This window comes from Lethenteron reissneri, chromosome 50 (assembly GCF_015708825.2).
Source record: "Lethenteron reissneri isolate LAM-NWPU_2019-01 chromosome 50, ASM1570882v1, whole genome shotgun sequence".
NCBI classification, from domain to species: Eukaryota; Metazoa; Chordata; class Hyperoartia; order Petromyzontiformes; family Petromyzontidae; genus Lethenteron; species Lethenteron reissneri.
Window position 1 is genome coordinate 1,872,285 of NC_083828.1, and position 13,972 is coordinate 1,886,256.

Consider the following 13,972-nt stretch of genomic DNA (forward strand, 5'->3'; position numbering starts at 1 on the left):
AAGAGAGAAAACGGACTTCACTGCAGTGTCTATAGTACGGGGTTTGTACACATCCCATCAGCACCACGCGGCCGTCTGGGAGTGCAGAATTATTCAGCCAGCATTTGGTCAACACGTGTAGGTTCGACATGCAGTGTCTCATCAGCAGCAGCCAAGCTTGATTGGACCTAAGTTCGACACCACGAAATGTTGAACAACACAAAACCAAACTAATAATTAGCTTCGTTCTTGAGAAATAGAACTGAAATTAAGTATATATATAAGCAGACGATGTCTCCTTCACATATAATCCGTCCCTTCACGAAGAGCCTTTTACTGGTAGGAACCTCCTGGTTACACCAGCCCACAGGGGATTATTGTGTCCGTCCGTCCGTCGTGCAGGGAGGGGCTGGGTGGGGAGGGAGGGGCTGGGTGGGGAGGGTGGGGAGGGGCTGGGTGGGGAGGGTGGGGCTGGGTGAGAGATGGGAGGGGTGGGGCTGGGTGGGGAGGGGCTGGTCACCCTGTGGTGCTCTTATAAAACTCAACGTTTAACCTACTCACGCCGGCTTGTGCCCGCCCTCACAGTCGGGAATATTTGCGGAATACACCACGCCGCCGTTGACCCTGCAGGCCATTGACCGAGCAACCCAACGTTCCTACCAGCTCCCTCCGCAGGACAATGTGTTTTGTCGCATTCAGTAACAATACAAAAACCCGCTCAATGTGTCCGTGCAAGTGGCGAATACGAGACGGCGGGTTTTAACACGCAGTCGGCTTTCGCGACCAATATCATCCATCAGACAAGTGTGTTTGGGTTAGATCGGGTAAATATATAAATGTGTCGTTAAACCCGCCACCACCCGGCACAGCCAAATGCTAAGGTTTGTCACGTAAACAGAACGTGCAAATTCGTTACTAGTACAGCACTAACCGGCGTGTTGGAGAGTAAACCAACTACAATATTTACAATTCGAGTACGACGTTTCGCTGCCGATTACAGCAGCAGCAGCAATCAGCATCGTCAGACGCTTTGCCAGAATTGTAAAGAGCATCCTGTGAATGTGAACTAGGGCTGAACGATTCATCGATTTCAAATCGCAATTTGAAACAACGCGATTAGCAAATCGCAAAGGCTGCGATTTTAAAAGTCCGATGACTTTCTTATTGGGATTGTTTTATTATTTATTATTATAACTTTATTTATTTAACTTAACAATTGTGCTATGTTTGATTGTTCTATTTTAATTAAAGCATTTTAATAAAGACATGTTGGAAGCAATTCATATATTTTAAGTTCTCATCCTTGCATTAGAATATAAAGAGCAGTTCATATTTTGATGGTATCTTGTGGTAATGCTCCATCACATGTTTTAAATCTATTACAAAGTGAATTTTGAACTGAAGCTTGACTTTAAAAAGTTTAATCCCAAATCAAATCGCAATGTCAGAAAAATCGCAATTAGATATCAAATCACAATTAGATATTTTCCCCAAATCGTTCAGCCCGAATGCGAACTCGCACCGTTAGCAAATCGCGTTTGTCACGTGCGCGCGGCGACCCGTAGCTCCAGCCCCCCCCCCCCCCCATAACACCCCCCCGCCCCCGCCCCCCCTCCACGTGACCTGCCCGGCGTCTCCCCCCACGTGACTCCGCGGACTCCGGCCCCTGACCAAGATGGCGGCTACGACGGCGGAGGAGCCGCGCAGCTCTCCCGAGTTGAGAGACGAGGGAGGCCTGGGCGCTCTGGGGGGCCTGGGCGCTCTGGGGGGCCTGGGGGGCCTGGGGGGCCTGGGGGACCTGGTGGACCTGGGGGATGAGACGGGAGCGGGGCCAGCAGACGGCGACGACGCGGAGGAGCTGTTCGCCAGCACGGAGAGCACCCTGGAGGTGAGGGCCGAGGATGAACGCGGATAGAGTCCCCTAATTAGGGGGCCCCTGACCCTCCCCCCCCGGGCCCCCGTTTCGGGGTCGAGCGGCGCAAGGGGTCCCGGGGTTCAGGCATGCGCGCGTGTCTCGGGTTCAGTGGTCCCAGGAGTTGTCGCCTCTAGGGCTCCTCCCTTTGTCGAGGTTTAGGGGTCCGCAAGTTCCGGAGTCCCCGTTAAGGGGGTCTCGTGGCGCCGGAGTGTGTCCAGGGCTCCCGCGGGGGCCCCGTTGCTGACTGGCTGCAAGATGATGTGGTTGGTTCCAGGGTCCCGGAAGGGGGGGCTACCCCATGAAGTGGTGCAGACGTCCTGTATGCGGGCCCCCTGGAGTCGAGACATTCAGGGTTCAGTAGCTGAAATAATACATCAACTTGGACTAAATGGTCCCTTGTTTCACTTGGGATGCAGAGAGGCCGCGTGAATTCACTCTAGACGTTTCGTGCAACGGACCCCAACCAGGAGTTCCGGGAGTCGCGTCCCAGACGGACGCGCAGGGGTTCGCTTATCGCCATCCTCTGGGGGGGTCTTAGAGATTCGGGGGGTGAGGAGCCGTGGGGGGAGAGGGAGAGGATTGGGTTTGTGAGCCGCGTCCCCCATCATCGTGCCTCCCTCCCCCAGCCCAGCCCGTCCAGCCCGGACGCGGGCAGCCCCAGCGAGGAGGAAGACGACGACGAAGACGACGACGACGCGGCGGTGGCGGCGGCGGCGGCTGGGCCCCAGGGGCGACTCGGGGAGGCCCAGGGGACCGGGGCCCCCGACAGCGGAGAGCACGCGACCCCGCGGCAGGAGCAGCAGGCCCTGCTGGATGACAGCGACGGCGACGACCTCTTCGGCGGTGCGTGTCGTGGACCGGGTCTCGAGACCTCGTCAAGGCCCCCCCCCCCCGGGAGCCGTGGCTCTTGGTGGGGGGCGGGGGGGTCGTTGGGAAGAGGAGTTGAGTGGTGGAGCGGTGACCGTGGCTGGAGCCCTGGGGTAGATTCATTATCGATGTTCTCATCGTGAGGCATTCATCCAGCAGTGGGTTGATCATGACTGACAGAAGCCGATTGTGGCATATGACGAGTCCGCCCGTGACCTCACGCCGCGGCTCGTAGTTTGGTCACCCAGTTTTGCTGTTCGCAATCGCGTCGTGAGCGCTGCAACGCCGAGCTGCGGTCGCTGTTGTGAGGGCTGTTCGGTAATTGTCAGCTGCCCAAGACGCTGCTGCTGCTGCTGCTATAAACAGGAATTGCAATGGAGGCCGGATCCGCTCGAGGGGAAGCTGCTCCACTCATGTGACTCGAGTCACGCGTCTCCCCGTGGCCCCGGTGCCCCTCACGTGACTCCACCACGCCCTGCCTGGAGGGCGTGTGCTGGGGTGTGCCGGGCTGGTGCTGATGCTGCTGGTGGTGGCGGTGGTGGCGGTGTTTGGGAAAGCCCTCCGCCTAGCTGCTGCTGCTGCTGTTGGGGCTTGCCTCTCGTGGCTGGCTGGGTCAGCCGAGGCCGAAATTTGCTGCGGTTGGCTGTGACCCCTGCAGTGGCGAAGGGTGGTAAAGCATAACAGCGGCTCATCCCCCCTGCGCCTTCTCCACCCGCGCCCCCCAGCGGCGTGGGGTGGAAGCGAAGTCGTTAGAATCGGACACGGCCGACTCTGGGCTCCCCACCCTCCCCACCCTCCCCACCCAGACCCACCAGACCAGCACCATCGGAGCGAGTGTATATGAGTGTGTGTATGGGTCGACTCGTCCTCTGAGTACCTGGTGCGGTGTGTAACAACATCGCCACTGGGGAGACAAAGACGGTCGCGCGTGGTGCTGGCCACCCACTCCCTCGTGTACCGTGCCAGCCTTCATAGGTGCTCGCTAACAGAGCTTGCCCCAACAGCCTGTTAAGGCTGCACGGGGGATCTTTGTATGGGGACCAGTGGGAGGCACAGCTGGTGCAATCTGCCAGTCATCTCGGTGAACCCATTGCACTTGGGTCTGTCCCGTGACCTGTTAGTGAGCCTTGGGAGTGCACCTGGCCTGGCACAATCACCGTGGTGTTGTCACCTCCACTTCATGGCGAATGGCTGTTGTTGTACGGGGAGCGGGAGTGTAGTGGTTAACACACTGCGCTACGAACCCGGCGACCCAATATCTGCTCACGGCCAACATCGGTGACAAAATATATCTGAACCGGTCCTGGGCCTCCCCTCAGTCGACTCGGCCTCAAATGAGTACCTGGCGCGGTGTGTAAACATCGCAGCTCGGGAGACGAGGAAGACGGTCGGGCGTGGTGCTGGCCACCCACGCCCTCGTGTGCCGTGCCGGCCTTCATAGGCACTACTCACTATCAGCACTTGCTCCTACAGTCTGTTGAAGCCTATACAGGGAATCTTTATCTTTGTCCACGTGTGTGTGTGTGTGTTGGAAGATGGCCCTGATGAGGATGACGAGGAGGTCCGCCCGGGGCTCCCCCTGCGGGCTCGGCTCTGCTGGAGTCGCCCCCCCTCGTACCGCCCGCCCCAGCGGAGCAACACCAGAGACCCCCAGCACGGGACGCACAGCACTCACCCAGCAGCATTGACGAGGTGAGACACCTGCACACAAACACAGAGGTCCCCCTTGTAGCCGACACGGCCTCAAATGAGTACCTGGAGAGCTGTGTAATCATCGCCACTCGGGAGATGAAGGCGGCTGGGCATCGTGCTGGCAATCCACCTCTCGTGTGCCATTCCAGCCTTCATAGGTGCTTGCTAACAGCACTTGCCCCAACAGTCTGTTAAGGCTATACGGGGATCTTTGTCTTTACATTTATGTCTTACTGTGTGTGTGTTAAAGGCTGTGTTCCTCCCTAGGTGGAGGAGGAGGAGGAGGTGGGGGACAATGTCTGTGACCTGGTCGTCAATGTCACTGAGCCTGAGAAAGTCGGTGAGTGCTGGGAGTGGGCTGAGGAGGTGGGTGGCTGGGTAGTGAGGTGGGGATGCGGGACTGGAGTCGGAGGGGTGATTCGCGTGTGTGTGCACGCACGCGTACACGTTTGTGTGTGTGTGTTGCGGGGAACTGTAGTGTAGCGGTTAGCGCGCTGCGCTACGAACCCGGCGACCCAAGTTCGATTGCCGCTCACGGCCAACATCGCTGAAGATGATCTCCCCTAGGTTGATTCGGCCTCAAATGAGTACCTGGTACGGTGTGTAAACATTGCAATTGGGGAGACAAAGGCGGTCGAGCGTAGTGCTGACTACCCACCCCCAAGTGTACCGTGCCGGTCTTCATAGGTACTCCCCTAACAGCACTTGCCCCAACAGTTAAAGGCTGTTTGGGTGATTTTTGTGTATACGTGCATGTGCGTGAGTGTATGTTAGGTGCTCGCTATGAACAGCACTTTCCCCAACAGTCTGTTAAGGCTATACTGGGGGGAACTTTGTCTTTGTTTCAGGTGATGGCATGAACGCCTACATGGTGTATCACGTCCACACCAAGGTGAGCGTCACTCGCGAGCTGGTGAGCGACGAGGTGAGGTGAGAGTGCTGTGAGTGTGCGCTTGGGGTATATGAGAGAAAGTACATTGGCAGTGTGTATAAATGAGCTAGTGTGTATATCACCGTGAGCATGAGAGCGAGTGAGTATCTGCGTCGGTGTATACTCGTGAGTGAATGTGAGCGAGTTCACGGTTACCGCACTGCCCTATGAACCCGGCAACCCGAGTTCGATTTCTGCTCATGGCCCACATCAGTGACGAATATCTGAATTCGTCCTAGGCCTCCCCTAGGTCGACTTAGCCTCAAATGACTACCTGGTGCTGTGTGTTAACATCGCCACGAGAGAGACGAAGGCGACCGGGCGTGGTGCTGGCCACCCACCCCCTCGTGTGCCGTGCCGGCCTTCATAGGTGCTCGCTAACAGCACTTGTCCCAACAGTCTGTTAAGGCTACATGGAGGGGTCTGTACATGTGAGTGAGTATGATTGTGAGTGTGAATTATTGTGAGTGTGAATTTGATTGTGGGTGAGTGTGAATGTGAGAGTGAGTGAGTGTGGGTAATTCTGAGTGTGTGAGAGTGTGTGAGTGTGTGTGAGTGATTGTGAGGGTGATTGTGAGTAATTGTGAGTGTGCGAGTGAGTAATTGTGAGTGTGAGTGAGTGATTGTGAGTGAGTGTTTGTTTGGGATCGTGAGTGAGTGTGATTGTTAGTGAGTGTGAGTGATTGTGAGTGAGTGTGAGTGATTGTGAGTGTGTGCGTGAGTGCGTGAGAGCGTACGAGTGTGAGTGATTGAGTGCCCCCCTCTCTGCAGACCTCGCTGAGCGGGTTCCGCGGATCTGAGTTTGGGGTGAAGCGCCGATTCAGCGACTTCCTGGGGCTTCACTCGAAGCTGTCCACCCGGCACGGCGCTGTGGGGGTCATCGTGCCCCCCGCGCCCGAGAAGAGCGTCATCGGTACACCCCCCCCCCACTCCGAGCTCTTCACTCCAAGCCCCCCCCCCACTCCTCACTCCGAGCCCCCCACTCCGAGCTTCCCACGCTGCTCCTCCTCTAAGCCCCTCACCCCAATCGACGACCTCAAGCCCTGTGGCCCCAACTCCCCCTCCCTCCTGGGGGACCTCTCAGGGCCCTCCCTGTGGTGGCGTTGGGCTGGGGGATCTTGCGGGGTCGGGGGGGGTCCGGGGACCCTATGAGGTGGGGGAACCTGTGAGGATGGGGACCCCCCCCCCCATGTGTGTGGGAGTGGGGGGATCTGGAGCTGGGGGAGTTGCTGGGCACGGTGGGGCCCTGTTGTGGGGGGGTGGAGGGGAGCGAGGAGCTTGAGTCCGTACACGACCTCACGCTCGCTAACGCTGGCGGTGGGTGGGGTGGTGCGCTGCTGCTGTAGGGATGACAAAGGTGAAGGTGGGGAAGGAGGACCCCTCCTCCGCGGAGTTCGTGGAGAAACGGCGCTCCTCGCTCGAGAGGTGCCCCCACACCACCCCCACTCGCACCCCCACCCCACTCACACCCGCACCCCCACCCCACTCACACCCCCACCCGTCCCCCCACCCCACTCGCACCCCCACCCCCACCCCACTCGCACCCCCACCCCACTCACACCCCACTCGCACCCCCACCCCCATCTCACCATCCCCACCCCACTCGCACCCCCACCGCACCCCCCACCGCACCCCCACCCCACTCGCACCCCCACCGCACCCCCACCGCACCCCCACCCCACTCGCACCCCCACCCCACTCCCACCCCCACCCCACTCCCACCCCCACCTCACTCCCACCCCCACCTCACTCGCACCCCCACCCCACTCGCACCCCCACCCCACTCCCACCCCCACCCCACTCCCACCCCCACTCCCACCCCCACCTCATTCCCACCCCCCCCCCACTCGCATCCCCACCCCACTCGCGCCCCCCTCTCCTCCCCTCTCCCCCCTCGCTCTTCTCCACAACTGACCACCGCCCTCTCCCACGACCCCCCCCTCCCTGCCGTTGCCATGGTAATTGCTCCTCCCGCAGGTACCTGCAAAGAGTAGCGAAGCACCCGACCCTCCTGCAGGACCCGGACTTCCGCGACTTCCTGGAGCGCGACGAGGTGAGGGCCGCTCTTCCTCCGCCTCGTCACGCGCACGCAGACAAGAGACCGCCGCGTAGCCATCCGCGCCATTGGGGCAACTGCTGTTAGCTGGCGCCCAAGGGAGTGGTGTGGGGCCTCAAGCACACCCGGCCACCTGTGTCTCCCTCGTGGCAATGTTTACACACCGCACCAGGTACTCATTTGAGGCCGAGTTGACTTGGGGAGGCCTGGGACCGTTCAGATATTCGGCACGGACTTTGGTTGTGAACGGGAATGTAACCCGGTTGGCCGGGGCTCATCGCGCAGTGCGATAACCACTGCTTGCCACGCACCCCCATTGTTCACCGTGCCGGCATTCACAGGTGCTGTTCACTAACAGCACGTGCCCCAAACGTCCGTTAAGGCTGTACGGTGGATCTTTGTCTTTGTGTGTGTGTGTGTGTGCAGTTGCCCCGTGCTGTCAGCACTCAGGCGCTGAGTGGAGCCGGACTCATGCGAATCGTCAGCAAGGCGGCCGAGGCTGTCAACAAGATGACTATCAAGATGAGCGAGCTGGACCCAGTAAGCCCCATGTCTTCGTTCACGCACTACCCCGGCTGCACGTGTGGATGGTGGTGATGGTAGAGATGGCGGTGGTGGTGGCGATGATGGTGGTGAGGGTGGCAGTGGTGGTAGCGGTGGTGGTGGTGGTGGTGGCTGTGGCGGCGGCGGTGGTAATGGTGGTAATGGCAGTGGTGGTGGTGGCAGCGATGGTCATCATGATGACGACGTTCGTGGTGATGAAGGCAGTGGTGGTGGAGGAGGTGGCGGTGTCGGAAGTAAAGGTGTGTGCGTGTGTGCATGGTGGTGGTTTGTGTGCCAGTGTCATAGTTATCTGTGTATGTGAGCGTACGTGGTAGGGAGCGGCTGTGCAGTGGTCAACCCGGCGAGCCGAGTTCGATTCCCAACATCGGTGACGATTATCTGAACCGGTTCCGGGCCTCCTGAGGTCAACTCGGCCGTAAATGAGCACCTGGTGCTGTGTGTATACATCCCCAATGGGGAACTGCGGAAACAAAGGTGGCCGGGGCGTGGTGCCAGCCACACTGGCCCTTTGTTGGCATCTATAGGCGTTTTCTCACAGCATTTTATCCAACAGTCTGTTGATCCTGTGCGGGGGATCTCTGCGTTTGCTGCGTAGTGGTTTGAGGAGAAGCAGCTGCAGTTTGAGAGCCTGGATCAGCAGCTACGGAGACTGCACGGGAGCGTGGAGGGGCTGGTGGTGCACCGGAAGGGTGAGAGGCCTCACTGTCGCTCATCATCATTCGCCACCGCAAGAGTATGTGACACCATCACCCACCATCACCCACCATCACCCACCATCACCCACCATCACGCCTCACCATAGCGCACCACCGCAAGAGTGCGTGGCACCATCACAGACGTCACACGTAGTGTAACACGCTATTCCAACCCATCACATGCCATTCGTGTGTCTGCGTGTCCGTGTCCATGTTTCCCCATGTGTCCGTGTGCGTGCCATTCATCTGTGCCTCCCTGTGTGCGTGTGCCAGTGTCTCAGTGGCATGTCTGTATTCCCGTGCCCCCCGTGCCCACGCATGTCCACGTGTGTGTGTTTTGCATCTCTGTTCTCATATATCCATGTAGTCCTAGCCCTGTGCCCGCGTGTCCCTGTGTCCATGTCCCCATGTGGACATGTGACCGCTTGTCCAACTGCACGTGCTCCCGTCTGTGTGCCCGCACCCCTGTACGTGCATCCGTCTGTGCGTCTCCTTGCCCGCCGTGTGACCCCCCCCCCCCCCCCCCCAGCCACATCCCCGCGTCGTGACCGCGCGTGACCGTACCATTTGTGCCGCCCCCACCCCCACCCGACCCGACACCCTCCGCCCACCTCCCTCCAGACCTGGCGCTGTGCACGTCTGCGTTTGCGCGCAGCGTGGCGATGCTGGGCACCTCGGAGGACCACACGGCGCTGTCGCGCGCGCTCTCCCAGCTGGCCGAGGTGGAGGAGCGGGTCGAGGGCCTGCACGGCACCCAGGCCCACGCCGACGCCTTCCTGCTGGCCGAGCTGCTCGCCGACTACGTGCGGCTCATCGGCTCCGTGAAGGTGCGGCCCCGCGCGCGCCCCGGCCCGCAAGGCTGACCCTCGCCAATCGCCGGGCCCGCGTTCGGCTCAATCGCGTCGGCCCCCCCGAGTCCGGCCCCACCGCGAGCGTCGCCCCGCGTAGTGTTGGCCACCAATCCCCTCCTGTGCCGTGCAAGTCTTCATAGGTGCTCGCTAACAACAATAGGGGGGATCTTTGTCTTTGTGTGCGATGGGTAGAGCAGCGATTAGCGCGCCAACTTCCGGTTCCGGACCTCCCCCAGTTCCCATAGCCGGAGAGTAAGAAAGTGGCCTTCATTGCAGCTCGCTAACAGCACTGGCTCCCCTAGAGTCGGTTAAGGTCGCAGAGCGGCAGGTGATGGCCGTCTGCGTGAGTGAGTGCGCATGTGTGCGTGTGTGTGCGTGTATATGCACATGCGTGTATATGCACATGCGTATACGTGTGTGTACATGCGTTTGTGTGTGTACGTGCGTGTGTGTGTGTATGTGCGTGTGTGTGTGTACATGCGTGTGTGTGTACGTACGTGTGTGTGTGCGTGCGTGCATGTGTGTGTATGCAGGCCGTGTTCGACCAGCGAGTGCGCTGCTGGCAGCGCTGGCAGGACGCGCAGGTCACGCTGCAGAAGAAGCGCGAGGCCGAGGCGAAGCTGCAGTCGGGGGCCGCCGCCAAGGGGGACAAGCTGCAGCAGGCGCGCGACGACATCCACGAGGTGCCCGAGTCCTGCCACAGCACACACACGCACGCACACACGCATGCACATACACGCACGCACACACACCCGCACGCACGCGCGCGCGCACACGCGTCGGCCACACACTCACACGGGTAGTACTCGAGCAGGTAACACTCACTCACACGGGCAACACCTGTATGCAATCTTAATTTTGGATCTATGCAGGCCTCGCTCACTCACAAACACACTCACGCAGGCCACACACTCGCATGTGAACACTTGCCACCACTTCTTGCTTCTGGAGTTTCAGTCGGGGTGGCCACCTTCACTGAGTTGATGAATGCACACAATCCAGCTGCTGCTGTTCGTGCTGCTGCTGCTCGTGCTGCTGCTGCTGCTCGTGCTGCTTTGCGTGAGCGTTTGATTCGAGGCGTTTGCCTCGTGGTGTAATCGCTGGTTCCTTCTCTCGCCATGCTTCACCAAGGAGGTCACGGAGGTGTGTACCGCACGGAGCGACGGCGCACGACACGACACGCACACACACACACCACATGGTATGCATCATACACCAACTTACGGCACATGTACACACCACACCGCACGCACCACACGGCACACACCACACACGGTATACACGGCACACGCAGCACACCCACACATTCCGCACGCAGCACGCACCATACGACACACACCCACATATGACACAACCCGCACATGACACACACCCGCACATGACACACACCCACACACGACACACACCCCCACACGACACACACCCCCACACACGACACACACCCACACACACGACACACCCCCACACACGACACACACCAACACACACGACACACACCCACACACACAACACACAAACACACACATGACACAAACCCACACAGCACATTCCTCACGGCATGTGGCACACATCTCTTGCCCACACATGGCACGCACAGCATGGCACACCCCACCACACCCAGCAACTCTCACGCACCCGACCCTACCACTGACTGTAATCAGACAGGGTGGTGTGTGGCGTGGTGCTGTGGTGTGTGGTATCTTGTGGGATGTGATGACGATGTGTGTATTTGTGTGGGGAGCGGTAGTGCAGCGGTTAGCACTACGCTGCGCTATGAACCTGGCGACCCGGGTTCGATTCCCGCTCACGGCCAACACCAGTGACGATTATCTGAACTGGTGCTGAGCTTCCCCTAGGTCGAGTACGCACCTGGGGCGATATGTAATCATCGTCACTGGGGAGACAAAGGCGGACGGGCGTGGTGCCTTGCCGGCCTTCATCGGTGCTCGCTAATAGAACTTGCCTCAACAGTCTGTTAAGGCTACACGGGGGATCTTTGCCTTTGTGCGTGGTGTAGCCTCAAAGTGCATCTAGCCTGGCACTTTCGCTGTGCTGACATCACCGCCACTCGGTGGCGAATGCGCGTGGCGTGCGTTGAGGCTGGCTTGCCATCTGTAAGAAGCCTCTGCCGTCCTCCCGCTGTGGAGACGGGCATCCTCCTTGGACTTCGTTCAAAACCACAGCTGGTGTCCTCCCTCCCCAACCCTTCTCCTGATGCCTCGACGACGACGGGCAACGGTTGTGGCTCCGGACACGTGGTTGGTGCAACCGCACGCAGGCGGCCAGAGCCACATGCGTGGCACCGCAAGGTCGCGTGGGCGCCGTTGGTCATTCTGGGTGAATGCCAAACTGCTGCACGGGGTGCCCCGGTCCAGCCCTCCTCCCCAGACAACCCTGGCTGATGGAGGAGGCGTTTCCGGCGAGCCGAGAGAAAGCGGCAGGCCCGCTCCCGACGTCTCCCAACATCCCGCGCCGGGGGAGTCGAGGGGCCTTGACCGGTGACGCGGTAGCCGAGTTAGCCGCTTGTTGTTACAGAGCTTGTGGTTCGAATCCAGCGGCCGCCCTGGTTAATACTGCGGTAGATGAGTATTAACCGTACAAAAAGTACTATTGCTAGGCGCCGTCTGCTTCGCTCACACTGGACGCGATAGATCCCGTGGACGTCGTTCGCAAGAGCGAGGCCATCACGTGCCGGCATTGCGGTCCAATGGCAAATAGTTTTTTTTTTAATAACGCCGCAAATAACTCGCTTGGAATAAACGGCAGCAGTCATCGCCCCCCCCCCCCCACCCCCCCCCCCCCCCCCACTGCGAAAGCTTGGCGGACCCTCCTGGAGAAGGAGCGAGGAATCGTAAAAAAAATTTATGAACGCTGCAGCCCACGCTCGGAGATTCGGAAGAGCCGTGCGGCGCTGACGAGGATGAGTGGTGGTCCGCGGACTGCCGAGGAGATGAAAGCTGCGGTGAGCAGCTCACGGCCACAAATGGCTCTTCGGTCCATTCCAAGGACTTGCAGCGACACGTCTGCCTTGCGTAGGGGAGAGCAGCGGTTATTTGAGCTCCGTACCCCAGGTCCGATCTGCAGATGAGTGGGATTTGATGTGCGATGTGTGGTGGGTCTGACGCCGTGACTGGGTGGTGTTCCCTTGCGGTTGACGGTGTGACGGTGCGGTGTGTATGACGCTGTGTTGGGCGACGCTGCTGTGTGATGGTGTGACGTGACGGGGTGACGTTTGAATGCTTTTGACATTGTGTAGTACGGATTTTGTCGTGTGGTGTAAGTGGTGATATGGGTGTACGTGGTGTGATGTTGTGGTGTAGTGGCGATGCGTTTTGGTGTGACCGTTGTGGTGTGACGCAGTGGGAGGGGAAAGTGGAGCAAGGAGAGGCGGAGTTTGAGTCGATCTCCAAAACGATTCGCACAGAGGTGGCGAGATTCGAGGTGAGGCCACACCCACCGTACACACACCTCACTCACCACTCTCCCCACACACACCACACCTCACCACATTCACCATACAACTCTCACCTCACCACACACACTTTACTTACCACCCACCACACCACGCTCGCCACACCACTCACTAAGCTCACCTCACTCGCCACCACTAACGTCTTCACCAGAGCAGCATACAATAATCGTTCCGTATCCTCGCCATCACACTACCTGTCTCGTCACTCGCTCACCTCGTCGTGTGATCACTCACTCACTGTCATCACCTCGTAATGTCACTCACCTCTTTGTGTGATCACTCACCTCACTGTCATCACCTCGTAATGTCACTCACCTCTTTGTGTGGTCACTCACCTCACTGTCGCCACCTCACCGTGTCGTCGCTCACCTCGTCATGTGACTCCCCTTCACATTTCCTCGCCTCGCCGTGCCGCGTGCAGAGGGAGCGAGTGAGAGACTTCAAGCACGCGGTGGTGTCTTACCTCGAAGCCCTGGTGCACACGCAGGCACAGGTGAGGCGTGTGACGGGGTGTGACGCTATAACGAGGTACAGTGAGGTGTGACGAGGTGGGAGTGTGACGAGGCCGCTGGCCAGTGCTCCTTGCTAACAGCACTTGCCCCAACACCCTGTAATGGCTATACGGGGGATCTTTGTATCTTTTGTGTGTGTTGTCGGGAGCGGTAGTGTAGCGGTAGTGTAGCGGTAGTGTAGCGGTTAGCGCGCTGCATTTCAAACCCGGGGACCCGACTTCGATTCCCGCTCACGGCCATCACCAGTGACGATTATCTGAACCGGTCCCGGGCCTTCGTCTTTGTGTGACGAGGTCTGTGATGAGGCATTGAGTGTGGCGAGGTGTGTTACGAGGTGTGCGTGCGTAACGCTATCAGGAAAAGTCACTTGCAGCGCCACACCGAGTACCGTCCTAAATGGAAAGAGTGGTGATCCGAGGTAACATCGTGGGGCAAGGT

General features: G+C 59.2%; 1 protein-coding gene across 1 annotated transcript; it reads left to right on the top strand.

Moving 5' to 3' along the window:
- Window positions 1-1,623: 1,623 nt before the first annotated feature.
- On the top strand, window positions 1,624-13,581 carry LOC133355170 (sorting nexin-2-like). The gene is given in 15 exon segments (XM_061572513.1): window positions 1,624-1,867; window positions 2,521-2,737; window positions 4,297-4,332; window positions 4,335-4,453; window positions 4,721-4,793; window positions 5,302-5,345; window positions 6,156-6,297; window positions 6,731-6,809; window positions 7,362-7,437; window positions 7,867-7,980; window positions 8,600-8,693; window positions 9,321-9,526; window positions 10,084-10,233; window positions 12,911-12,991; window positions 13,444-13,581. Coding segments are annotated over 15 exon segments (1,767 nt in total). The 5' UTR covers window positions 1,624-1,654; the 3' UTR covers window positions 13,567-13,581.
- Window positions 13,582-13,972: the final 391 nt, after the last annotated feature.